The 24,715-nt window shown below is 43.4% G+C and overlaps 1 protein-coding gene across 11 annotated transcripts in view; it reads left to right on the forward strand.

Moving 5' to 3' along the window:
• LOC139176086 (ATP-binding cassette sub-family C member 4-like) overlaps nt 1-24,715 on the forward strand; it is a 374,149-nt gene that overhangs the window by 33,335 nt on the left and 316,099 nt on the right. For all 11 annotated transcript variants that reach the window (XR_011569625.1, XR_011569624.1, XR_011569623.1 and 8 more), the window contains exons 8-13: nt 1,224-1,473; nt 6,907-7,008; nt 9,262-9,351; nt 11,129-11,320; nt 20,552-20,646; nt 20,869-20,955. Coding sequence is in view for 7 of the 11 variants with exons in the window: in XM_070799889.1 (XP_070655990.1) it covers nt 1,224-1,473; nt 6,907-7,008; nt 9,262-9,351; nt 11,129-11,320; nt 20,552-20,646; nt 20,869-20,955 (816 nt within the window). In the remaining 4 variants the exon portion in view is untranslated. The remainder of the gene's footprint in view (nt 1-1,223; nt 1,474-6,906; nt 7,009-9,261; nt 9,352-11,128; nt 11,321-20,551; nt 20,647-20,868; nt 20,956-24,715) is intronic.

A 24,715-nucleotide genomic window follows, 5' to 3' on the forward strand; every position in this document is an offset into this window, starting at 1 on the left:
GGGTTCCGTAGAATAGTGGAGACATCATTTAACCTTCTCTTCCATTTACCATCTTCTCAAAGGAAAAAGTATATATGCTTCTTACTTGTATAGAAATGAAATTCTAAGTAGTTCTTAATACCTCAAATCCTAATGAGCAATGCTTTTAAGATATTTAGCATTTGAGACAATGACATTCAAACTAAAATTATAACTTATGTTGATGGAGTACAAACAAGGAGATTATAGAGACTGGGTGTGCTTGTATTGAGCCGAACTATGTGAATCACTGTTCTTTGTCATTGTCACGTGTAGTTGTTTGTTTGTGTCCAACTCTTTGTGACCCCATGTACTGTAGCCCACCAGGCTCCTCTGTCCATGGAATTTCCCAGGCAGGAATACTAGAGTGAGTTGCCATTTCCTCCTCTAGGGGATCTGCCCGACACAGGGATTGAACTCATGTCTCCTGCATTGCAGGCAGATTCTTTACCACCAGGAAAGCTCATAAATCACTATTATTAATTTCAAATGGATCTATGAAAATACTGTTCCTTTTGTTTTGCTTCATGTTTGTAGGATGTTTCTCCATCTATCATTTAAATATCTGATGAGCATTTCTCTGACTCTACCTTGTCACCTCTGACTTTGCACCTTTATGGGGGCCCCTCCCTCTGCTGGGAATACACTTCCTTCTTCCTTCTACTCTGGCCTCCACCAAGCCTGATTGACTCCAGTTCATCTTTTCAGGGTCCACGTGTGTGTATGACTTGCCCTGACTCCACTGCTCAGAGTTGCACACCTCTGCTCTGGGCTCCCTTGGGGGCTGTGCTGACTGTCTCTGTCCATTGTCTCCCAAGTTTTTTGGTTGCTAATTCTCTTCCCCAACACGTTCATGAGCCCCTGGAGGGGACAGGCTGTGTCTTTCTGTGAGGAGCCTGGCCCAGGACTTGTGATTATGAATGTTTGTTGAACGAATGTTCAAACCCAGTCTGACTGATGCAGAATGTTTGAAAGTGTGACATTAAGCCTCCTTTCACTTGAAAGATTGAAGTGGTGATGCATTGTGTGATCCTGGTGTTGGGGAACCCCGAGTGTGCACTGTGTAGTATCTCCATGAGGTGAGGGATGGTTTATCTTTATCTGTGTGTCCACTCCCTAGAAAGGGGCCACTCACACATGGCACTGAATCCATGTCTTGTATGTTGATGCTTCTTATAAAACCTATATCCTACTCTCTTTTACAGGAAGGAAATTTCCAAAATTCTGAGAAGTTCCTACCTTAGGGGCATGAATTTGACATCATTTTTTGCTGTGAGCAAAATCATGATTTTCGTTACCTTCATTGCCAATGAGCTCCTTGACAACCTGATCACAGCCAGCCAAGTGTTTGTGGTGGTGACGCTGTTCGAGGCTCTGCGGTTCTCGAGCGCCCTCTACTTCCCCCTGGCCATTGAGAAGGTGTCAGAGGCTGTCATCAGCATCCGAAGAATCAAGGTTTAGTGAAAAATAACTTTTTAAAGTTATAGGCGGATTTTACTTAAAATGTCTCCTTTTATGTAGTGTCACTGTGTGCCAGTTAGGTGAGATTTAACTCTTTCAGTGCCAAGCTAGCAGTCTTTCCAAAATGTATGTATTTCCCTCTTTTCTTAGGTAAAGTGTGTTAAAAGTATCATAAGACCCATGTTCCTTTATGGACAGTAGCATAAATAAAGCCTCACAGGCTCTTGACGTTCAGTGATGGCTGCTGCTGCTGCTACTGCTAAGTCGCTTCAGTTGTGTCCAAATCTGTGCGACCCCATAGACGGCAGCCCACCAGGCTCCCCCGTCCCTGGGATGGCTGCAGGACAATTAAAATGTCTGAAAGCAGGAGACACAAACAGATTGCATCTCCTGTGCTACCTGGAATGACTAGGCAGCAACTGTGCACAGTACCAGGGTGAACAGGATTCCTCTCTTGGGCTGGGAGGGGAGGACCTGCTGAGAAGTCCTATTCCCTGGGCAGGAAGGGTGGCCTCAGCTTTACTTAGTTCTTTGTGTTTAAAACTAGATTCTTTGCTCCATAGATGTTTTCCTGCTGATGTCTGATCTCTGCATTTTTGTTCCTGTCCTTATTTTGCTTAGTGTCTAAGCCTGTCTCTAGCTGCCCCCTTCCTTTCAAACCTGTGATTCCCACCATACCTCCTATCTCCTTTATAAACTGTCTGTGCTGCTGCTGCTAAGTTGCTTCAGTCATGTCCAATTCTTATCGACCCCGTGGACGGCAGCCCACCAGGCTCCCCTGTCCCTGGGATTCTCCAGACAAGAACACTGGAGTGGGTTGCCATTTCCTTCTCCAATGCATGAAAGTGAAAAGTGAAAGTGAAGTCGTGTCCAACTCTTAGCGACCCCATGAACTGCAGCCCACCAGGCTCCTCCGTCCATGGGATTTTCCAGACAAGAGTACTGGATTGGGGTGCCATTACCTTCTCCGAAAACTGTCTCTAATCAGGGGTAAATAATTTTTATCATGAAGACTAGGGCCTTGCACACAGTAGGTGCTCAAGTATTTCTGTTTAAAATGAAGATTAAATGGGCTCTGTGAAAATGAATGATTTATTATGACCTCAAAGGCCCAAGAAGGCTCTATTTTTATCGAAGAGAGGAAGGAGGACCCATGGTCTTGGCACTGAATGACTCCAATAGGATTGCAAAAGATCTCAACTTCAAAGCCCTAAAAGTCTTCAGTGACTTTTGCATCCCATCAAATGTGCCTCTGAGGTTATATTGTTCACAAAGCAGCTTTAGGTTTTCCGTTACCAGCCACTGGGAAGTCAGTCTTTGTGGTTGCAGTTCTGACGTTTATACTTTCCTGCATAACCTGTTCTGGGTTTGCACTTCCTGGCTAATGGCCATTTAATTTCAGCTCTTTCATCAGACTGAGTCCTGGAAAAAAAATCTAGCCAGCACTTCGGATGCTTTTAGGAGCTGATCATGTATAGAATGGGGTCTCATTTTAACCCTTGGAAAACTGACATCTGTTCCCCTCAGGACTATTATTTGTGGACAAGTGCTCAATAAATTTAATTCACTTAGGGCATAATTTTCCTTTTCTTTCTTTTTTGTTTGAAAGTGAGGGATTTCTATTCTAATATACACACACTCAATATTGGTTACATGCTCAAGTTGAAACTGTATTTGATTCTGTCTAGACTGAATATATAACATATACATTAATCTCCAATACATTAATCTCCAGCCCTTGGTCTTTTTAATCAATAGAAATTGATAATAGGCCAGATGATAAATTCAGACAAGGCTTTTTGAGGCTTGTACTACAGCACAAAATATTAAAACAAGAAACTAATGCCCCATTGATTCTTTGAGATGGGCGGGCTGGTTCCTTAAGTGGGGTGAGGGTGGGGGAGGCTTGATCGTTTGAGCCACAGGGGTGATTTTTCATGGTCTGCCCACCGTCTTGTAGGTGCCGTGTGTCAAGATCATACGTAGTTCCCTGCTTTGCTCCCAGCAGCTCAGAAATGGCAGTTGGCTTGTGGTGTTTTTATGTCTTACTGTTTGAAATTGCCTTTGCATGCGTGCAGTTATATTTAGTCCCTTATGGTTTCTTTGTTGCTCAAAGAGACGTTTGTTTAGGTACAAACGCTCCCATAAAGGGTCACAGGTCCCAGACTGTCCCATCACCTTTTGCTTGTTGCTCTGTCAGCTTAGACTGTGTAAGGCTATAGTCATGCAGTCAGTGGTTGAATGGTTTGAACAGCCATGCAGTCTGTTCCTTCTTTTAACTGATGCCCTCAATGGGCTGACTGTGCAGGGCTCGGTCTTAGTTAGAGTTGGGACAGTAAAAGTGCACAAATGATGTAGTGTCTCCTCTGTACGTGACTTACTATCCTTCTGGGGATTCAGAAGTAGGAAGGGCAGTGCCAGCTGGGGATGTGCTGAGCTAATTTCAATATGGCTAGTATTTAAGAAGGGCTGGAAGGATGGGTGGAGTCAGAACTCAGGGTGTCCAGGCAGAGGCCACCTGTGGAGTGTGGACTTAGGTGCTTTGGGTCACTGGGGGATGTTAAGCTTGTGGACTCTCTCAGAGGGGCTGTAAGATCAGGAGGGAGTTGTCTTGGGGTAGGGTCAGTGATGTTGCAGAAGGAATCAGAAAAAGAAAAGCTGCATTATTGAGATGACTAATGGTGAATGAGATTCTAAACTATGTTGTTTCAAGGGGAAAAGAGAATTGGGAGAGATATGAACTGTTTCAGAACAGATGAGAGCTGGTACCTGGCTGACAGTGTGGGAGATGGTGTGGAGAGAGAACTCAGGCTGTGGTGGTTGAAAGCCTGCCAATGTGTCCTCAGACCACCATCTGTCCATCCTGCCTCCTTCTGGACTCAGGCTCGGGGAGGGTAGGAGTCACCATGCCCGGTGCTAGGTTCTCAGTGAGCCTGGATGAGAGGAGGAGGGCATGAAAGAATCATATCTCCCACCAGCTGGGCTTTGAGAGAAATGCAAGGATCACATCTTTCTTTTCCTGCAGAACGTTTTTCACATTCACTTTTGACCAGTTCGATGTTGAAGCTGAAACTCCAATACTTTGGCCACCTGATGCAGAGCTCTGACTCATTTGAAAAGACCCTAATGCTGGGAATGATTGAGGGTAGGAGGAGAAGGGGATGACAGAGGATGAGATGGTTGGATGGCATCACTGACACAATGGACGTGGGTTTGGGTGGACTCTGCGAGTCAGTGACAGAGAGGAAGGCCTGGCATGCTGCGGTTCATGGGGTCATGACTGAGCAACTGAACTAAACTGCCTTTGACCAGTTATTCATTTTAAGTAGAAGGTTGCAATCACATTTATGACTCTGAGGCATGAGAGATGGGGTGTCAAGATGTTTAAGGTAGTAGATTATTGTTTATGTGTTGTTTTCTTTCTCAAACATCCTCACATGCTTGTTTCAGTTTTTCCCCGTATGGGTTAGAATTTGGTTTGCCTGTGGGTCCCAGAGTTACCCATGGTAAAGCTGCTTACAGGGGTCATTTGTTTTTCTCTCATGCAAGAATCCTTGTGAGGCTCTGTATGGGTTTCCTGGGGCTGCTGATATGAAGTACCACAAGCCACGTGGCCTAAAACCACAGGAATGTATTGTTTCACAGTCCTGAAGGACAGAAGTCTAAAATCAAGGTGTCAGCAGGGTCAGGATCCCTCTGAATCCAATAAGGGAGCACCCTTTATTGCCTCTGTTAGGTTTGAGTGGTTGCAGGCCAAACTTGGCATTCCTTGGCTTGTAACAGCCATCACTCCAGCCTTTCTCTCTATCAGGTAAGCTGTTTTCTATGTGTAAAGCTGTCTTTGCATTTCTCATGAGGACTCCAGTCTTACTGGATTCAGGGCCCACACTACTCCACTGTGATCTCACTTTAATTGATTACATTTACAGCAACCATTAAAAAGCAGAGACATTACTTTACCAGCAAAGGTCTGTCTAGTCAAAGCTATGGTTTTTCCAATAGTTATGTATGAATGTGAGAGTTGGACTACGAAGAAAGCTGAGCGCTGAAGAATTGATGCTTTTGAACTGTGGTGTTGGAGAAGACTCTTGAGAGTCCCTTGGACTGCAAGGAGATCCAACCAGTTCATCTCCGTGGTGTTAGAGACCCAGACTCTTTCTCTCTTGTTATCCCATCACATGTGACCTTGACCCAGCTGGCAGCCCCCAAGGCCCAGGCCTTGGGGTGGAGGAAGATCCTGGTTGCTGTCACTCTCCACTGACCTGGATTTGGTCGCATGGCTGCTCCTATCTGCTCGGGAGTCTAGAAGCAGAGGACCTCCTTCCAGGCTGCCAAGTGCAGCTAAAACCCAGGGTCTGTTACCTCAGAAGAATGAGAGCAGATTTCGAGGACAGCCAGCCATCTCTGCCCCATGTTCACAGTTCCAGGACCTTGGGGAGTGGGAATGGTCTAAGTTGTGTGTTCAGTATCTCTACCCCTCTAGCTTTTCTCATTGAATTATGTCTGGCATTTGCAAGGCAAGAGGGATGTGTTTGTCAGCTTTGTAGCAATTTATAAAACCTTGTCTTATTCAGCTACTTTGCATCAATTGACTGCCAAGTGGTGTAGAAGATAACAAGTGGTAGGTGCGGCCATTCCTGCTGCGGAGGAGAGGGGGCACCAAGTAAGGACAAGAGACAGCATTTTTGAAAAGATGCTTGTAAAATATTTTTTAAGGCATAGAAACTTAAGAGTGTTTTCTTTTTAGAATGATGACAAGCAGTGATATGGATTTGACACACACGAGCAGAAAAGCGTTGAGTACAGGGTTTGCACTCAGAGTCTCTGTCATTGGTCTTGTGTTCCCAGCCTGTCCTGTGCCACCTGATTCCTGACGGCCTGGGAAGGGCCTTCCTCTCTGTGTTCCTAGCAGTGTTGCATGGTGCTTGGCACCTGGTGGGATTCAGTTAATATTTATGAAATAATTTCCTACTAGCTCACCTGTTCATTGTTGGTAACACAGAAGTAAAACAATAGAAATGTCCAGGTTCTAAATGCATTGGAGTTTGAAGCCATATTTTCTTCTTAGAAAGGAACCAGTACACTTGTTGAAAAAGTAGCAAAGATAGCCTCATGGCCAGGAATTCTTTATTATCTGTTTTATACATTCACACTCTCTCACACACACATACACATATACTATATATATGCTATATTTTATATATATGCTATACTGTATTATATACTTAGATGTATACATACTATAATAATAACGTATTACATACCATATACTATTTACTATTTCTCAGGTGAACCAAGACCTAATAAAATACAGCTATAAAATGATAGGCTGTATAAAATTTTTATTGCAAATTTCAGAGAAGCAGTTGTTTTGTTTGTGCTTTGTTCTTGCAGTATAAACAATATATGTTTTGCCTTTTTCTGTAGAACTTCCTGTTACTTGATGAGATGTCACAGTGCTACCCTCAGCTGCCATCAGACGATAGAACGATTGTGGATGTGCAGACATTTACTGCTTTTTGGGAAAAGGTAAGAATCCTTTCATTCCAAAATCGTGACTGCTAAAAGACAACTGTGATATAGATTTATTGGAGAATTTTGAGATTTTACACATACTGTAAAATATGACTTTCTCATTTACTGAGAATATGTTATAAAAATTCTCGGAATCAGGAATAAGGTTTACAATGAATGGAGATTAAATGTAAAATCAGCCTGAGGCATTGGACATGTTGCTTTTTTTCTCATTTTCAAGAGAGCTTTCAATGTATTAGCATGTGTTGAGCTTAAAGTATGTAAATTCTTTTAATTTTTAGTTTATTTTTCATTATGTTTTATTATAGAGTATTAAATAGAATTCCCTGTGCTATACAATAGGATCACCTTAAACAAAAGATATAGAACATAAATACATCTTTTCTTGAAAAGTGAAAGTTGCTCAGTTGTGTCCGACTCTTTGTGACCCCATGGACTATACGGTTCATGAAAATCTCTAGGGCAGAGTACTGGAGTCAGTAGCCTTTCCCTTCTCCAGGGATCTTCCCAACCCATGGATTGAACCTAGGTCTCCCACATTGCAGGCAGATTCTTTACTGGCTGAGCCAGAAAACCCAGATCTAATATTCTGGGCTGAAGTGTGAAGTGTCAGTCGCTTCAGCTGTGTCTTAGTCCTTGTGACCCCATGGAGTATAGCCCACCAGGTGCCTCTGTCCATGGGAATGGACACCCACTGCGGTATTTCTGTTGTTGTTGTTGTTGTTCAGTAGCTCAGTAGTGTCCAGCTCTTTGCAACTCAGAGAACTGCAGCATGCCAGACTTCCCTGTCCTTCACCATTCTCCTGGAGCTTGTTCTCAGGTCCATCAAGTCAGTGACGCCATCCAACCATCTCATCCTCTGTCATCCCATTATCCTCCTACTTTCAATCTTCCCCAGCATCAGGGTCTTTTCCAATGAGTCAGCTCTTTGCATCAGGTGGCCAGAGTATTGGAGCTTCAGCTTAAGCATCAGTCCTTCCAATTAATATTCAAGATTGATTTCCTTTAGGATTGACTGGTTTGATCTTCTTGCTGTCCAAGGAACTCTCAAGAGTCTTCTCCAACACCACAGTTTAAAAAGATCAATTCTTCTGCACTCAGCCTTCTTTATGGTCCAATTCTCACATCCATACATGACTACTGGAACAACCATAGCTTTAACTATACGGACCTTTATTGGCAAAGTAATGTCTCTGCTTCTTAATACACAGTTTAGGTTTGTCATATTTTTTCATCCAAGGAGCAAGCATTTTTAATTTCATGGCTGCAGTCACTGTCTGAAGTGATTTTGCAGCACAAGAAAATAAAATCTGCCACTGTTTCCACTTCCTCCCTTTCTATTTGCCATGAAGTGATGAAACCAGATTCCATGATCTTAGATTTGAGAATGTTGAATTTTAAGCCAGCTTTTTTCACTCTCCTCTTTCACCTTCATCAAGAGGCTCTTTAGTTCCTCTTCACTTTCTGTCATTAGAGTGGTATCACCTGCATGTTTGAGATTGTTGATATTCTGTCAGAATTCTAGATTCCATTTTGTGTTTCATCTGGCTTGGCATTTTGCATCATGTAGTCTGCATAAAAGTTAAATTAGCAGGGTGACAATATACAGCCCTGATGTACTCCTTTCCCAATTTGGAACCAGTCTGTTGTTCCATGTCTCGTCCTAACTGTTTCCTCTTGACCTGCATACAGGTTTTTCAGGTGATAGGTAACATGATCTGGTATTCCCTTCTCTTTATAAGTTTTCCAGAGTTTGTTGTGATCCACACTGGTAAAGGCTTTAGCGTAGTCAATGAAGCAGAAGTAGATATTTCTCTGGAGTTCTGAGATCCAACAAATATCAGCACTTTGATCTCTGGTTCCTCTGTCTTTTCTAAACCCGGCTTACACATCTAGAAGTTCTCTGTTCATGTACTGCTGAAGCCTAGGTTGAAGGATTTTGAACATTACTTTGCTAGCACGTGAAATGAGCGCAATTGTGTGGTAGTTGGAATGTTCCTCTGTTTGTATGGGAATCTAGTCAAAGAAGGAACCTTCCTAAAGTTAGCTAAAGCTGCCTCAAATCCCCAAAGAGATAAGATTTAATGAAGAGACCTCCAGAACACAATATTTTAAAACAGGAAAGAGAAAAATGTGGGTTATATTTTGCATATCAGTTATGTCGACTATTGTTATCTTTTCCCCTTTGTAAAACAATTTGTGTTACTTTATTAAAATGGGTACATTTTTATAAACTTTAATTTGTAGACATCAGAGACCCCAACCCTACAAGGCCTTTCATTTACTGTCAGACCTGGTGAACTGTTAGCTGTGATTGGACCTGTGGGCGCAGGAAAGGTAAGTTGTGATGCCTTTTGTCAGCTTGATGCAATTCCACAGCCCCTGTTCAATCCTCAGAGTGGAGCCCAGAGCCAAGTGTGATTCAGTTTGAATTGAGTGTGTCTAGAACAGTGTTTCTCTAGTGTTTCCATGAAATACTCATTTTACAAGAAGGTTCTGTGGCAAATAAATCAGGATAAATACACATTGTCTTTTCTTTCTTGGTGCTTCACATGGCCCAGTTGCAAATTGCTTGTGGGGAATTTGGACATCTCAGTGAAGGAAACTGTTTATGTGACAGCTGTTCAGAATGGACAGAAACAATGAGGACTCCTTTTCATCTTGTGACCCCCTCCAGGAGGTCTGGAGGTCATAAAGCTCCTCCCAGAAACTTTGAGTATTTCCTCCTGTGCCTTGATGTGATCCTGTCAGTGCACGTGCAGCGAATGTGCAGCCACGTGCTGGAGATAAAGATACAGACGGAGCAAGACCCCAACTCTCTGCCTTTCAGAGGCAACCAGGTTCTGGGGCGAGACAGACATGCAGACATATTATTTCAGCCCAGTGTCGTGAGCGCTCTGATGGTGTGGATACATACCACGTCTCTGTGATGTTGAAGATCTGAAGGAAATGTGCACATGCACAAAAAACAACAACAACAAACAGCAAAACAAACAACAAAATACAGAAATCTACATGTGGGATGTGGGGTTCCCTGCTGGCTCAGTGGTATAAGAGTCCACCTGCCAATGCAGGAGACACAGGTTTGATCCCTGGTCTGGGAAGATCCCACATGTGGAGCAACTAAGCCCGTGCACCACAACTGTTCGGTCTGTGCTCTGGAGCCTGGGAGCTGCAACTGCTGAGCCCACGGGCTGCAGCTGCTGAAGCCTGCCCACTAGAGCCTGTGCTCCTTAATAAGAAAACCCATGCACTGCAATGAAGGCCCAATGCAAACAAAAATAAATAAAATTAGAATTGTGGTACAGCAGAAACCAACACAATATTGTAAAAAATAAATGAAAAAAAAAACTCAAGATAAATAAAATTATTTTTAAAAATGTGGGAGTGTGTACACAAAAGGGTGATGATTTCCTCTATGATAGACTTTTGCTCTGCAGACACAGCCCACTTCAGAGTTTTTTCAGTTAATCATCTTTTGATATATTCTTCACACATAGCTTTTTAAGAACAAGTATTTGTCAAGTAAAAGAGACCCAGATGCAGGAGCAACTAAATTAAACATCAGATATAGAAAATATACATCCTGCTGGGCTGCTCTGTTAGAGAAGGATGTTAACATTCTTAATTACTCTTTCCTGAGTAGAACTTCATCTGAAGGATACTTGGGCAGAGTAGATTGTTTATACTGTTGTTATACTATGTTCCCTGGTGGCTCAGATGGTAAAGTCTGCCTGCAGTGTGGGAGACCCAGGTTCGACTCCTGGGTTGGGAAGATCCCCTGGAGAAGGAAATGGCAGCCCACTCCAGTATTGTAACCTGGAAAATCCCATGGACAGAGTAGTCTGGTGGGCTACGGTCCATGGGGTCACAAAGAGTTGGACATGACTAAGCGACTTCACTATACTATTAATGTATTCCTTATCAGTCATTGTTTTCCTTGACCATTTGTGGTATTTTCTTTTTTTTTATCAACTGTGAGGGCTGTACTTTATCCTATTGAAGGAAAAGGTTCTATCCTGTATCAAGCACCAGGGTGGGGTTGGCTGTGCTGCGGGGCATGTTCCGCCCTGAGTGCTGCCTGTTCACATGTGTGTGTTGCCTTCTGTTTCAGTCATCACTGTTACATGCTCTACTGGGGGAGCTGCCCCTGAGCCAAGGGAAGGTCAGCATCCACGGGAGGATCGCGTATGTCTCTCAGCAGCCCTGGTTGTTTCCAGGAACTGTGAAGAGTAACATTTTATTTGGGAAGAAATATGACAAAGAACGATATGAAAAAGTAATAGAGGCTTGTGATTTGAAAAACGTGAGTAATGACGTTTGAGTTGCGTTTACTTGAATTTCAAATAATGATAGTGTTGATTTTAAACTACAAGGTTTGTCAAAAGTTCTTTTTAACAAAATGGAAAGATTTTTTAATGTTGCTTAATTTTTAAAGTTGCTCTTCTGGGTTTTTATGCAGGCATATTTACATATGCTGTCCTTTTAATGTTTATGGGATAATGACACTTACAGAATGCCTTTGCCGGGAGGCGGGTGTGGGGCGGGGATTGTTTCATTCTGTGAAGTTTCATTAGCTTTTAACTTTTTTAATGGAAAGCTATAAAAATTTACAAAAACAGAGAGCACAGTGTAATGAACCCTTCATGTACCACCCCCAGCTTCAGCCAGAATCAGCTGGTGGCCAGTCTCGCTGCATCTCTACCCCTGCCCTCTGCCAGCCCCACCCTCACCCAGAGTATTGTGGAGCAGATCCTAGACCTCAGATTAGTTCATCTGTAAACACTTCATTAGTTTTCTGTAAAAGATAGTAAAGCCTTTGGGGAAAAAAAAATCACTATATTTCACCTGAAAAAATATATTTCACCTGAGTATCATCAACCTGCTAGTGTGTGTTTGCATGTTTTTGATCATCTCACTGAGATATCTCCTTCAGCACTGTTTGAACCCACGTAAGGTCTGCCCCTGTACTTAGCTGATGCTTCCTTGTTCCCTTTCAGTCTGTGAGTGTCTCTCTCCACTTCATTTTTGACTTGTAATTTATCATTTAAGGAAACAGGAATGCTTAAACATTTCTTTTTAATACTGCATCATTTCACTGAGGGGGATTATTTTCAGAAATGGCATTGTGTTTCACAGAAATGGTGAGATGAAAGGTTTAACTGTACGTTGGGATTTAAATAAGATTGGTGAATAAATAATGAGAACTAAACTGATAGGAGAATACAATTTGGCAAAAAGAAAGGGAAAAAAGTAAATAACATTAAATACTCTGTTACTCTCTTGGGTTATAAAATTCAGTGAATAATAGTGTTAAAGGGCTCCCCCCCACCCCCACCCCTGGGTTCTGTTCAGTGCAGTCTGGAATCCCACTATTTTCTTGTACTGTGAGGAGAAGACAGGGACAGAGCTTCAAAGGTGTGGTGTTGAAGACTCCAAACCTGCTTTGTGAGGAACTGGTAATTCTCCTCAAAAAATGACTTGAACATCATAGGTTATATCAGGTGAGAGCGTGCGTGCTAAGTCACTTCAGTTGTGTCCGACTCTGCGGCCCTATGGACTGTAGCCTGGCAGGCTTATCTATCCATGGGATTCTCCAGGCAAGAATACTGGGTTGGGTTGCCATGCCCTCCTGCTGGGGATCTTCCTGACCTAGGGGACAAACCTTCGTCTCTTATGTCTCCAGCATTGCCAGGTAGATTGTTTACCACTAGTGCCAGCTAGGAAGCCCTGTATCAAGTAAGTAGCATTTTACAATGATGTGAACAAACAGAATTGCTTGTTTAATGGGCTTGTTTCTTTATTCTGTGTTCTTGTTCATGGGTGATTGTGTGTTTGCAGAAATGATGTTAAATTAGCAGGAATGAGCTAGATTTTTATTAAATGGTGTAGATTCCATGTAAGAAAAGAAGGGAGAGCAAATGTAGAACAGTGAGAACAGTAGCTCCCATTTATTAAGAGTCCATGTGCAAAGGCTTTTTCTGTCTTTCACACGTGCACATGCACACAGATAATTTAGATTTATGAGTTATTCATTCTTTATGAGTGTCTTCAATATTCCCTTCCTCACTTTATAGTTAGTATAACTGAGGCCTGGAGCAATGAGACACCTCATCTCTACATTTGCAGCTCAAGTTCAGATCCCAGGGAGCTGGTGCTTTGCCGCAGCCTCGTGGGGTGACTAGATCAGTAACACGGGCAGTGTTCTGGGGCTTTACCCACCCTGGGGCAAGTGTGCAGCACAGACTCTGGTGGGAAGGGGACCTGCAGGACTGGGCTGCACGGTGATTCTTCTGTATGTGATGTGACGTTTCTATAAACATGGACTGCTCTCCTGTTCTTGTGCGTAGTTGGGACATGGGGTTTGGGCCTCTCATGCTCATTCCATCCTTGGCAGGAAGGGAGGCCCAGAGTGGAGAAGTAGCGGAGAGGAGAGTTCTGGCCCCAGCTTCATCACTTGCCTGCTGTCACTCTGGACATGTCCTGTTACCTGCCTGGACCTCTGACGTTTCTGCAGCAAAGTGAGAACATTGGGTCAGAGGGTTTCCAGGAGGTTTTGTTGCTGCTCTGAAATGTCATGTATGACTCCAGTTAATAAGAGGTCAGCAAGGTCTTTATGATACCTGAGAACTACCTAGTAAGTTAAGAGAGCCTCTGCTTGTCTCCTTTTGGATTCCAGGTATCAGAGGATGGTCATAAGGCAATCACAGGAAATAGTAGCGTCCTGGAGTTTAGTCTGGCCTGTAGGCACAGAGACAGCATGTGTGGTAGAAAAGGCTTGGCCAGGCTTCCCTCATAGCTCAGTTGGTAAAGAATCCACCTGCAATGCAGGAGACCCCAGTTCGATTCCTAGGTCAGGAAGATCTGCTGGAGAAGGGATAGGCTATCCTTTCCAGTATTCTTGGGCTTCCTTGTGGCTCAGCTGGTAAAGAATCCACCTGCAACATGGGAGATCTGGGTTCGAGCCCTGGTTTGGGAAGATGCCCTTAAGAAGGGAAAGGTTACCCACTACAGTATTCTGGCCTGGAGAATTCCATGGACTATAATGGGGTCGAAAAGAGTTGGACAAGACTGAGTGACTTTCACTTTCACTTTGGAGAGAACCAGTCCTGGGTAGTAACTCCAGATATTTGTCTCAGTTTCCATTCTTATTAAATGGGGGAGGGTTGGGGTTACTGTAAAGACTACAGAAAATGCCTGTGAAATGTAAACAAACCAGAGTTTCAGTTAATGGTTACTATCGGTATCATTCTAACCTTTTCCTCTCTATCCATTTATCCATCCATATAAATATAACAAAGATTTCTCCTTACCCCTACATCCCCCACATCCTGGAGGAAAAGCCATAAAAATGCAACATTTATTTTTTAAAAAATATTTATTCAAATTGGAGGATAATTATAATATTGTGATGATTTTTGCCATAGATCAACATGAATCGGCCATGGGTATACATGTGTCCCCCTAGCCTGAACCCCCCTCCCACCTCCCTACCCACCCTATCCCACTGGATTGCCCCAGATTACTGGCTTTGTGTGCCCTGCTTCATGCATGAAACTTGCACTGGTCATCTATTTTACTTATGGCACTGTACATGTTTCAATGCTATTCTCTCAAATTATCCCACCATCACCTTCTCACCTGAATCCAAAAGTCTGTTCTTTACACCTGTGTCTCCTTTGCTGCCCTGCCTGTAGGATCTTCATCACTCTCTTTCTAAAAGCAACATTTTTATATAACATACGTTAGTAGCAACTAGATGTATTATACTAGAACTTATTGAAGTAACTATTTAAGTTCATTGAGCTGAAAATTTTTCTGTAACAAAACAGGGAGACATGAAGTAATCAGACTGTGATGTTGATTCAGGCTAATGACATCAACTCCAAGGTCTAGGAGTCAGAAGGTTCAGGAATTGAGTCCCAGTCATTCTATTGACCAGATGTTTGGTTTTGGTTTTTTTGATCCTTACAATCCTGTTTATTCATCTGTAAAATGGAGATAGTAAAACTATCAACCTCATGATGTTATTTTGAGGATGAAATGTGGTTATCATTTTAAAGCACCTGATTGCTAGGGACCTAACAAGTACTCTGTAAATGAGTTTTAAAATAAATTAATTCTCAATTATAAGCTCATCCAGATTCTGGAAAATTATATCTATAAAATGTGACATGTAAGAAAAAGTATTTAACTTCTTATGGAAGAGTATTTAACTTCCATTGTTTAAGTTGATATTTCTATAGGAGCTCTATACATAGTACATTATGTAAATCAACAATAACAATATCCTGTTACCCAATATAGTATGTAACATTTGTTACATGTTATCCTTAAGGCATTTGAAAATGTTTAGTGAACATGTATTTAAAGGTACCAAATTGATAAATTCTACTTTAATATTTTTCCACATAGATCACTTACTTGGACATTTCTTTTCAGACTGCTTTGACAATCATCAGATAATAAGTTTGTTGATACTTATATGTCTAGGTATAGAGGCCTTCAAGTCTTGAGTTACTTTATTGAGTTGTCTTCATTTCACATATACCTTCAGTCACCATCTGGGCAGCATGATGTGAAAAAGAAGAAGGCTCTAAACTGACATGAGCTGGTTCAGATTCCAGCTCTTCTGTTTAACAGCTGAGCAGTGATGTGACCTCACTCACTCTCAGTTTCCGCATCTGTGAAATGGGGCCAGCACTTACTGTGCATCTTGCTGTGAGGATTAGAGATAATGAGCATCAGGGTCCAGCACAGAGCTTCATGCACAGATCTTACCCTGCAGGAGCTGAGAGAAGCCATGTGCACGTGTACAAATAATGGAGCAGATAAGATGGTCCTTCATGAGAGATGAGAGCCTTGGGAACCCAGCAGGAAGAGAGATGAGTGCAGGATGGTTTCATGGGAGAGTGTGTTTTGGGTGAGGCTAGAAAATGGTCAGGATATTGATAGACCGTGAGAGAAAGAGCAATTCCAAATGGAGGAAAAGCTGTGAAGGAAGCAGGGCCTCCTGCTGTTTGACTCTGGAACCCAGCCGTCCTCTGCCAGGGCCTCACATCTGGCCCTCATTAACCATTTCAGCAGTCTGCTCCATGGTGCTTCTACTGTAAGTCTCCACCATCGCTGAAGGGCCCTTGATGTGCTTCTGGATGGATGGCATCAAACCAGCATTGTCTTCTCCTAGTTTGCCTCTAGTTTGTGTGTCTGCTGTTCAGTGAGAATTGATTGAATTCTTGGGCTTCCCTGGTCACTCAGACAGTACAGAATCTGTCTGCAATACAGGAAGACCTGGGCTCACTCCTTGGGTTGGAAAGATCCCCTGGAGAAGAAAATGGCAACCCACTCCAGTATTCTTGCCTTGGAGAATTCCATGGACAGAGGAGCCTAATAGGCTATAGTCCATGGGATCACAGAATTGGAAAACAACTGAGTAACTAACACTTACTTACTTAACTTTGAGGTAACAAATATGAATAAGAACACTTTCTTGTCAGTGGAAGAAACTGTAATATATGCTCAACTCAGGCTTTTCCCCTTTAATCTAATCAGAACAAGTTGGTTGACAAATCAACTCTACTTGGTTTTACTTCAAAGCCTCCAAAATGTTTTTCCCCTAGTGGCTTGTTCATATATAATTTTCAGAGTCAACAACACAGTCAAAGTATTACTACCAGACTCAGAGATAATTTCTTAGGTCCTGGAAAGAGAGACCATGAATGCTTTTTCTAGAATGTGGTTAAGATTGCTGTATTAAAATGTGCTATTTTAAGAAGAAAACCATTTGACCAACATAAAATCAAAGCATAAAAACTAAGCGGAACCGTTTGCAAGGACTCTCAACAGTGAAAGAGAGGCCAAGTGATTCTATGTGTGGGCATGAGACTGAGAACATAACATAGCTCATTTTTTCAATGAAAACCCAAAGCAAGAGATGGTATTAATTTCTGAGCTCAAGAAAGAAAGAATGGGAGGTAATTATAAATTATCACAGCAGAGCACTTGCTGCCTTTCATCAGATGCACCTCCATTAAGATTTGAGTGAGTGGGGAACCTGTCTGTGTCTGTGTCTTTATGGTTGTCAGGGAGGGTTATGATGGAGTCTCTTTCTTCCATGGTGGTCATGTGCTTTGTAGGTTATGATTCACACTGTAAACAGGGTCCCACTGTTGGCTTGGTGAGAAAATAGGAATCAGTCACCGACAGCAACTTATAATCAACTCATGTCCATTTTTCATTTGTGGAGGTGTTCACACAATTCTTTAGATTCTCACAGCGTCCTTGAGTTCAGTGACTCTGGTTTCTGCAGCACATTCTATAGACGAGGAAAATGAGACTTAGGGAGGTCAAAGGACTTGTTTGTCATGGTGGCACCAGTATGCTACTTGCTTTTCCCCCAAATTTGCTGCAGTAGAGACAGAGAAGTGAGGACTTCATCTGCAGAAAGGGACTGCTGTGCATCCTAGGTTGAGGCATGGGGGGTTTAGTAGATAAAAACTCCAAAAAAACCCTGTCTGTGACAGAATGTGCCAATTGATAATTGCAGGCAACCACAGACTTCTAATGAAATACCATGTAACTTAACTCTAAGGCAGAGAACGAGGGATCAAATTCCCAACATCTGTTGAATCATAGAAAAAGCACAAGAATTTCAGAAAAGCATCTACTTTTGCTTCATTGACATGATAAAGCCTTTCATTGTATGGATCACAAAAAAGGGTGGAAAATTCCTAAAAGAGATGGGAATACCAGACCACCTTACCAGCTCCCTGTGAAACCTGTATGGAGGTCAAGAAGCAACAATTAGAACTGGACATGGAACAGCGGACTGATTCCAAATTGGGAAAGGAGTGAAAGGCTGTATATTGTCACCCTGCTCATTTAACTTATATGCAGATTATACCATGTGAAATGCCAGTCTGGATGAAGAACAAGATGGAATAAAGATTGCTGGGAGAAATATCAATAATCTCAGATATGCAGATAACACCACCCATATAGCAGAAAGTGAAGGGAAACTAAAGAGCCTCTTGATGAATGTGAAAGAGTAGAGTGAAAAAATTGGTTTAAAACTTAACATTCAAAAAACTAAGATCATGGCATCCAGTTCCATCACTTCATGGCAATAGATGGGGAAACAATGGAAACAGTGATAGACTTTATTTTCTTGGGCTCCAAAATCACTGCAGATGGTGACTGCAGTCATGAAATTAAAAACGTTTGCTCCTTGGGAGAAAAGCCATGACAAACCTAGACAGCATATTAAAAAGCAGAGGCATTAATTTGCCAACAAAATTCCATCTAGTCACGGCTATGGTTTTTCCAGTAGTCATGTATGGATGTGAGAGTTGTATCATAAAGAACACTGAGTGCAGAAGAATAGATGTATTTGAACTGTGGTGTTGGAGAAGACTCTTGAGAGTCTCTTGGACTTCAAAGAGATCAAACATGTCAATTGTAAAGGAAATCAACCCCAAATATTCATTGGAAAGACTGAAGCTCCAATACTTTGACCATGTGATGGGAAGAACTGACTCATTAGAAAAGACCCTGATGCTGAAAAAGATTGAAGGCAGGAGGAGAGGGGATGACAGAGGATGAGATGGTTGGATGGCATCCCTGACTCAGTAGACATGAGTTTAAACACACTCCACGAGATGGTAAAGGACAAGGAAGGCTGGAGTGCTGCGTTCCATGGGATCACAAAGAGTCAGACACAACTGAGTGACTGAACAACTTCTTAAGCCTGATTTCTATCGTGTCATTTTGGGAATGTATTTGTCATCTATTCTCTTTTTTTCCCATGGTACCCTGGGGAAAATAGGCTGATTTGTCTTTGTCTATTTACTTCTTAAATAATATTCAAATATAACTTTTGATTGATTCCCAGATCCTCAAGTTACAGCTTTATTTCCTTCTTAGCTTTGAGTTTTCCTGCTTTCACAGACAAGTATCTACTTAGTCCAGCTGATCTGCTGGGTGTCCCTCAAGCACACTGTTTCTTTCCTTTCGGTTTTCCTGCCCAGCCTGCTCTTTCTGCTCCCATTTCTTGTACAGACCTTGTCTGTCACTCACTTTAAGTATCACTGTGAAGACTTGGGTCAGGTGTTATCCCTTCTCTGAAAGTGGGAAGCTGAGGCAGAGATCAGCAAAATGTCTTTTTAAGAGACACTCATTCCTTGATAAAAAGAAGTCCTGTGCCTTTGCCAGCCTCACACCTGTGTGTCTAGCACAGACCTTCACACTTGCATGCCAGCTGCAATGTGACACCACCGAGAGGTCATCTCAGCTTGTCCACAAGCGAAGTCCCCTAAACCTGTACCCACCATCTTCTCCAGCTCAGTAAATGGAGACCCTGTTCTTCCCCTTCCTTACGCCCCAATTACCACAGTCTCCTCTTCTCTTACAACCCACACCTATCCTGTCAGCAGATCTTTTGGACTCCGCCTTCAACATGTGCTTGGAGTGTGACCCCATCTCTCCATTACCACTGCTCTCACTCTGGTCCTGACCACTGTCGTCTCTCACCTCGATTATTCCAGTAACGTCCTCACTTGTATCTACCCTCACCCTTCCCCACTTACTGTCTTTTTCTGTAAAGCACAGGAGCAATTCCTTAAAACCTCAAATAGGTCCAACCTCCCCCTCCTCTTCTTACTGGAGTGACCCCAGGCTCCTCTTGCTCTGTCTCTGCCCTCACGGCCCTCATTCTTACTCTGCTCTGCTCTCCTGCCTCCTTGTTCTGAACACCTTGGGCATCTCCTCAGTGTCCCCTGCACTGGCCCATCCCTCTGTGTGGAGCAGCCTCTCCAGGTCTGCCTGATCCCTGCCCCCACCCCCCCCCCAGATCTGTTTACCGGGCTCTGAGCAGAGCCCTCACACCCCAGTGTGGACTCACTTCCCTCCTTCACTCTCTGTCCCCCTGAGCCGGCTTCCTTTTCCTTCCTGTCCTCAGTACTTGTGCTCAGGTTATTTTCCATATCGTCCATCTTCCATCATGGAAAGAAACTCTAGGAGGTTTGTTTCTTCACAACTGAGTTCACTGTGCCCAGAGCAATGCCTGTCATACAGTAGGTCCTAAGTAAATACCGTTAAAATAGTCAAATGCGTACATGCTTTCCCAAACTACAGAATGAAAACAAATAAACACAGATTTTTTTTTCTTTTAATTTTCAAGGTTACAGTTTAGTTACTCTGACTTATTCCCACTGCTGTCACTTCCCAGGTCACTTGGTGGTAAAGAATCCACCTGCCAGTGCAGGAGACGCAGGAGACACTGATTCAATCCCTGGGTCAGGAAGATCTCCTGGAGGAGGAAACAGCAAACCACTCCAGTGTTGTTGCCTGGAGAATCCCATGGACAGAGGAGCCTGACAAGTCCTAGTCCACGGGGTTACAAAGAGTTGAATACGACTTAGCAGCTGAGCATATATGCATGTTAATCAAATACTTGTATGAGGAACTAATGCTAAAACTGTAAGATGGTAGTAGAACACAATTTATATCTTTTTATTTTTCCCCTTTCCTATCTGTATAGGATTTACAGCTTTTGGAGGAAGGAGATCTAACTGAGATAGGAGACAGAGGAACCCCACTGAGTGAAGGCCAGAAAGCCCGGGTCAGCCTCGCCAGGTAAATGGGGTTTCAGTTGCCGTCCTGCCCCTCCTCCTTCGCAGCTCCTACTGGGCGTGAGCACGCAGACCCCGCTCACCGGTGGGCTGGTGTGAAACAGGGTCTTGGCCCTTTCCCTGGGTTTGTAGAAGAAACATGAAGTTGTTGGACAACATCATGATTCAGAGATGAGACCCAGGGAGTGTGAAGTGTCGTCTCCTGACGTCTCTCTGTGTTTTCTAGAGCCGTGTATCAGGACGCAGACATCTACCTCCTGGACGATCCACTCAGCGCAGTGGATGCAGGAGTCAGCAGGCACTTATTTGAACAGTGAGTTTGTTCCTGTTTTCTATTGTTTCTTCTTTCCAAGTGCCCTTCAGAAATGATGGAAGAGAGCTCAGAAAGGTCTTTATGCTCCAGGAGACTCAGCTCCCTCTGCCCTGGTGTCCCTCCCTCACCTCCCTTCCCTCCACAGAAGATCCATCGTAGAGAAATCTTGCCTCATGAAGAGGTCAGGACAGGAAAATACAGCAGGTGCTTCCAGTGTGTGGGGGCAGTGGGGTCCGTGCTTTAGAGAGTCAGGGATAGATGGCAGCTTCCCTCCTGCTACTTGCAGTTGATTGTCAGACACTCCAGGTGGATCCAGATGCCAGGAATAAGAAAGACAATATGGGGTTTTAAAATCAGAGAGAGAGACTCTATGACTCGGTACTTGGCTGCTAGTTTTTTCCCTCCATCATTGGCTTAAGGCACGTTAGAAGTGAAGTTTTCAGTACTGACATAGGGCTTCCATGGAAAGACCCTGTTGGTTTATGCTTGTTATTCTATCACTTTGGAAATAAAGTCTTTATTAAGTCTAGACTTAATAAAGTCTAGAATTTGAGAATCATGTATTCCACATCTGAGTATGATTTGGATCATTGCATGTTATTTCACGGATGCTTATTAGAATTAATACTTAGACTTACAATGTAGTGTCACCTATAATCTGGCTTAAGTCTTGACTCTCATTCCTGTTTCTAAAATGTTGAACTTGTCAGTGGCTCCTGGTTGGCTATACAATGACTAAAGTAGAACAACTCTGATTCTCTTCTGTGTATAATGTGCCCTAATACACACTGACTGAGGCCTCTTATGGAGTCTAGATTGGCCTTTTTGAAAGCCTTGCAAACTTGTTTTTCTTCTAAAACAGCCTTCACATCTCCCCCATGGTCAAGTCACTTGCTGTTGTTCACTTTGTTAAAGCCAATGAGCCTTCCAGCTGCACTTATAAACACCCTGCTGTGTGCACTAAGATCAAATGCCCTTACGGATGTTATTTCATAAACCTCTTAGTTTACAAGAAGGACAGTGAGCCAGGAAATGGGAAGGACCCACACTGGGCAGAATAAGGGAGACTGGGACGCCCAGCTCTCATTCCTGCTTCTGAGGAACCTGTATCTATGTGGAGCTTGTTAAGACAGATGCCTGGAAAAAGCTCAGCCTAGTCAGGGTTTAGAGGGTTTTGATACAGGATATTAAGTGCGGAATGTAAAGTGGAAGTGTCAGCTGGAGGCTTTCACTGAAGTTGGAAAGGTCCCTGTGCCTGGAGCTGGGCAGGAAGTGTCATGGGGGCCTGAAGGTGGGGCCGGTATGTGGAGGCTGAGAGGAGGACCCAGTCCTTTGCTGAAGGAAGAGGAGAAGAAGCTCAGGTGTGGAGGGAGGAGGAAGCAGGGCTGTGAGGGGAATAGCAGGCACATCTTCGCCTGGAAGAGGCGGGGTGTGCAGCACAGAGGAGCTGTTTGGGAATTCTCTCTGTCAGGTCCTGTGTTTCTAGGACTGTGCCTGTCCAGGCTGCTCTCATAGGACACCAGAGCTGGGTGGCTTAGAAATAACAGAAGTTTATCTCTCAAGGTTCTGGAGGCTGGAAAAGTCCTAGTCAGGGTGCTGAAAGATTCAGTCTGGTGAGGGTCCGATTCCTGCGGCCTCATGTGGTGGCTGAGGTGAGAGCCATGTGGGTCCCTTTTATAAGGACACTAATCCCTTGCATGGAGGCTCCACCCTCATGATCTGGTCCCTCCCAATGGCCTCACCTCCTAATACCAACACAGTGGGGATTAGGTCTCAATGTATGACTTCTGAGGAGGAAAACATTCAGTCTATAGCAAGTTGTCACAGATGGGGGTGCTCAAAGAATAGAAATTAAATTTCTCACGGTTCTTGAGGCTACAGGTTCAAGGTATGGGTGGTTTGGTTTCTCCTGAGACCTGTCTCCTTGGCTTCTGATCACATCCCCTCACTGTGTCCTCGCACGGTCGGGGTTTTCTCTACTTGCAGTGAGCAGGGGTTACTCTCTAGTTGTGGTGCATGGACTTCTCATGGTGATGGCTTCTCTCGTTGCAGAGCCCAGCTCTATGGTATGTGGGCGAGTAGTTGAGGTTCCTGGGCTCCAGAGCACAGGGCTCAGTGGTTATGGTGCATGGGCTGAGGTGTTTTGTGCTTGTGGGATCTTCCTGGACCCGGGAAGAATCCCATGTCTCCTGCACTGGCAGGTGGATTCTTTGCCACTGAACCACCATCGAAGCCCCCTTTTGTATATTTTTGCTTATATGTTTATTGCCTTCGAAGACTGACCAAAGAAAACATAGGTATAATTTATGTCAGAGAATGTTTTGCCTGTGATCTCTACTGGGAGTTTTATGGTGTCATGTCTTATGGTTAAGTGTTTAAGCCATTTTGAGTTTATTTTTGTGCATGGTGAGGGGGTATGTTCTAACTTTATTGATTTCATGCTTGTGTCTCTGTCCTTGTATCTTAGTCTCTTCATCTAAGCACACCAGTCAGATTAGATTAGGTCCAGTATAATTAAGGGTAATGATTACCTCTTTAAAGTTCATGACACCAAATTCTAAGGTGCTGATGACTCAGGTGACCACATGTGAATCTGAGGGGACGTGATTGATTTACAGCAGGTCCAGAATAGCAAAACAGAGACTTCAGCAGGGTCTGCAAGTTTGAGAGGGAGGCCTGTGAGGAGCTCTGGGCTCTGGACACTAGGAGCTGGCTTGGAGCTGGGATTCCACATCCACTAAGCAGGCTTTGTTAGACTTTGGTGGAACCTGACCTTGTATAAAACGTGCTTGGTGTTGGGGTGATAAAAGATTTGTGGAGATGGATGGTGGTGATGGTTGCACAGCAATGTGAATGTACTTAATGCCACTGAGCTGTAAGCCTAAAATAGCAAAAATGGTAAATTTCATGTTAGGTATATTGTAACACACATACAAACCTGAATAGTAGCACAGAATCCTTGAGAACAAGAGGGAACAGGGCAGATCACACATGGCATGGTCCCCAGCTGTCTGATCTGACCTCCCCTTTCCCAGCCTCTCCTCTTCATGACTTGATGAATTTTCCCTTAGAGAAGTGCCTGTGTCTTATCATCAGTTCAGTGACAGGAGCTTGTGCTGTGACAGGGATTCCCCACCCCCGCCCTCCTGGCATCCTGAGTAGCTCAGCCTCCTTGTTCCCAGCGCCCCACCCTGAGCTCACAAATGTGTGTCACCCCATCTTGTGAGCATCTGCACAAGTTCTCCATCACGGCAGGAACAGATTCTCCTGGTCATTGCATCTGTGTCACAGGGAGGGGAGAGCAAGGCATTTTGGTGCCAAGTACAGGGTGCTGATTGCAGAAGTTCTCCTGAGTTCTTTTTCAAACCCTGGAGATATTTATAAAATCTTTTCAAATATTTTGAGTATACCGCTTTGGATATATACTTGATAGAAGCAAGCTTAAGACTGTTGTTTGTAATCAGAACCACATTCTCTAGGGAAAGTTAAAGCAGAGAGCATGAAAGAAATTTAGGAAACCACTCAGCAGCAACTGGAGAGTGTTCTCAAGTCAGAGAATCAGATGGAACAATATGCTGTGAGGTATGGTGGTCGTGTGGAAGCTTAGTCAAAAGGAGGGTTTTGTATTACAAATGAATGACTCACACTTTGCTTGCTGTTAACAGTTTCCTTCAGTCATGAATTTATATTCAAGGTTATTGAGGTTCATGACTTTTACAGCTTTATGCTGTGAACACAGTGGATTCTATCAGCTACAGAG

Source organism: Bos indicus, chromosome 12 (genome assembly GCF_029378745.1).
Source record: "Bos indicus isolate NIAB-ARS_2022 breed Sahiwal x Tharparkar chromosome 12, NIAB-ARS_B.indTharparkar_mat_pri_1.0, whole genome shotgun sequence".
Taxonomy (NCBI): domain Eukaryota; kingdom Metazoa; phylum Chordata; class Mammalia; order Artiodactyla; family Bovidae; genus Bos; species Bos indicus.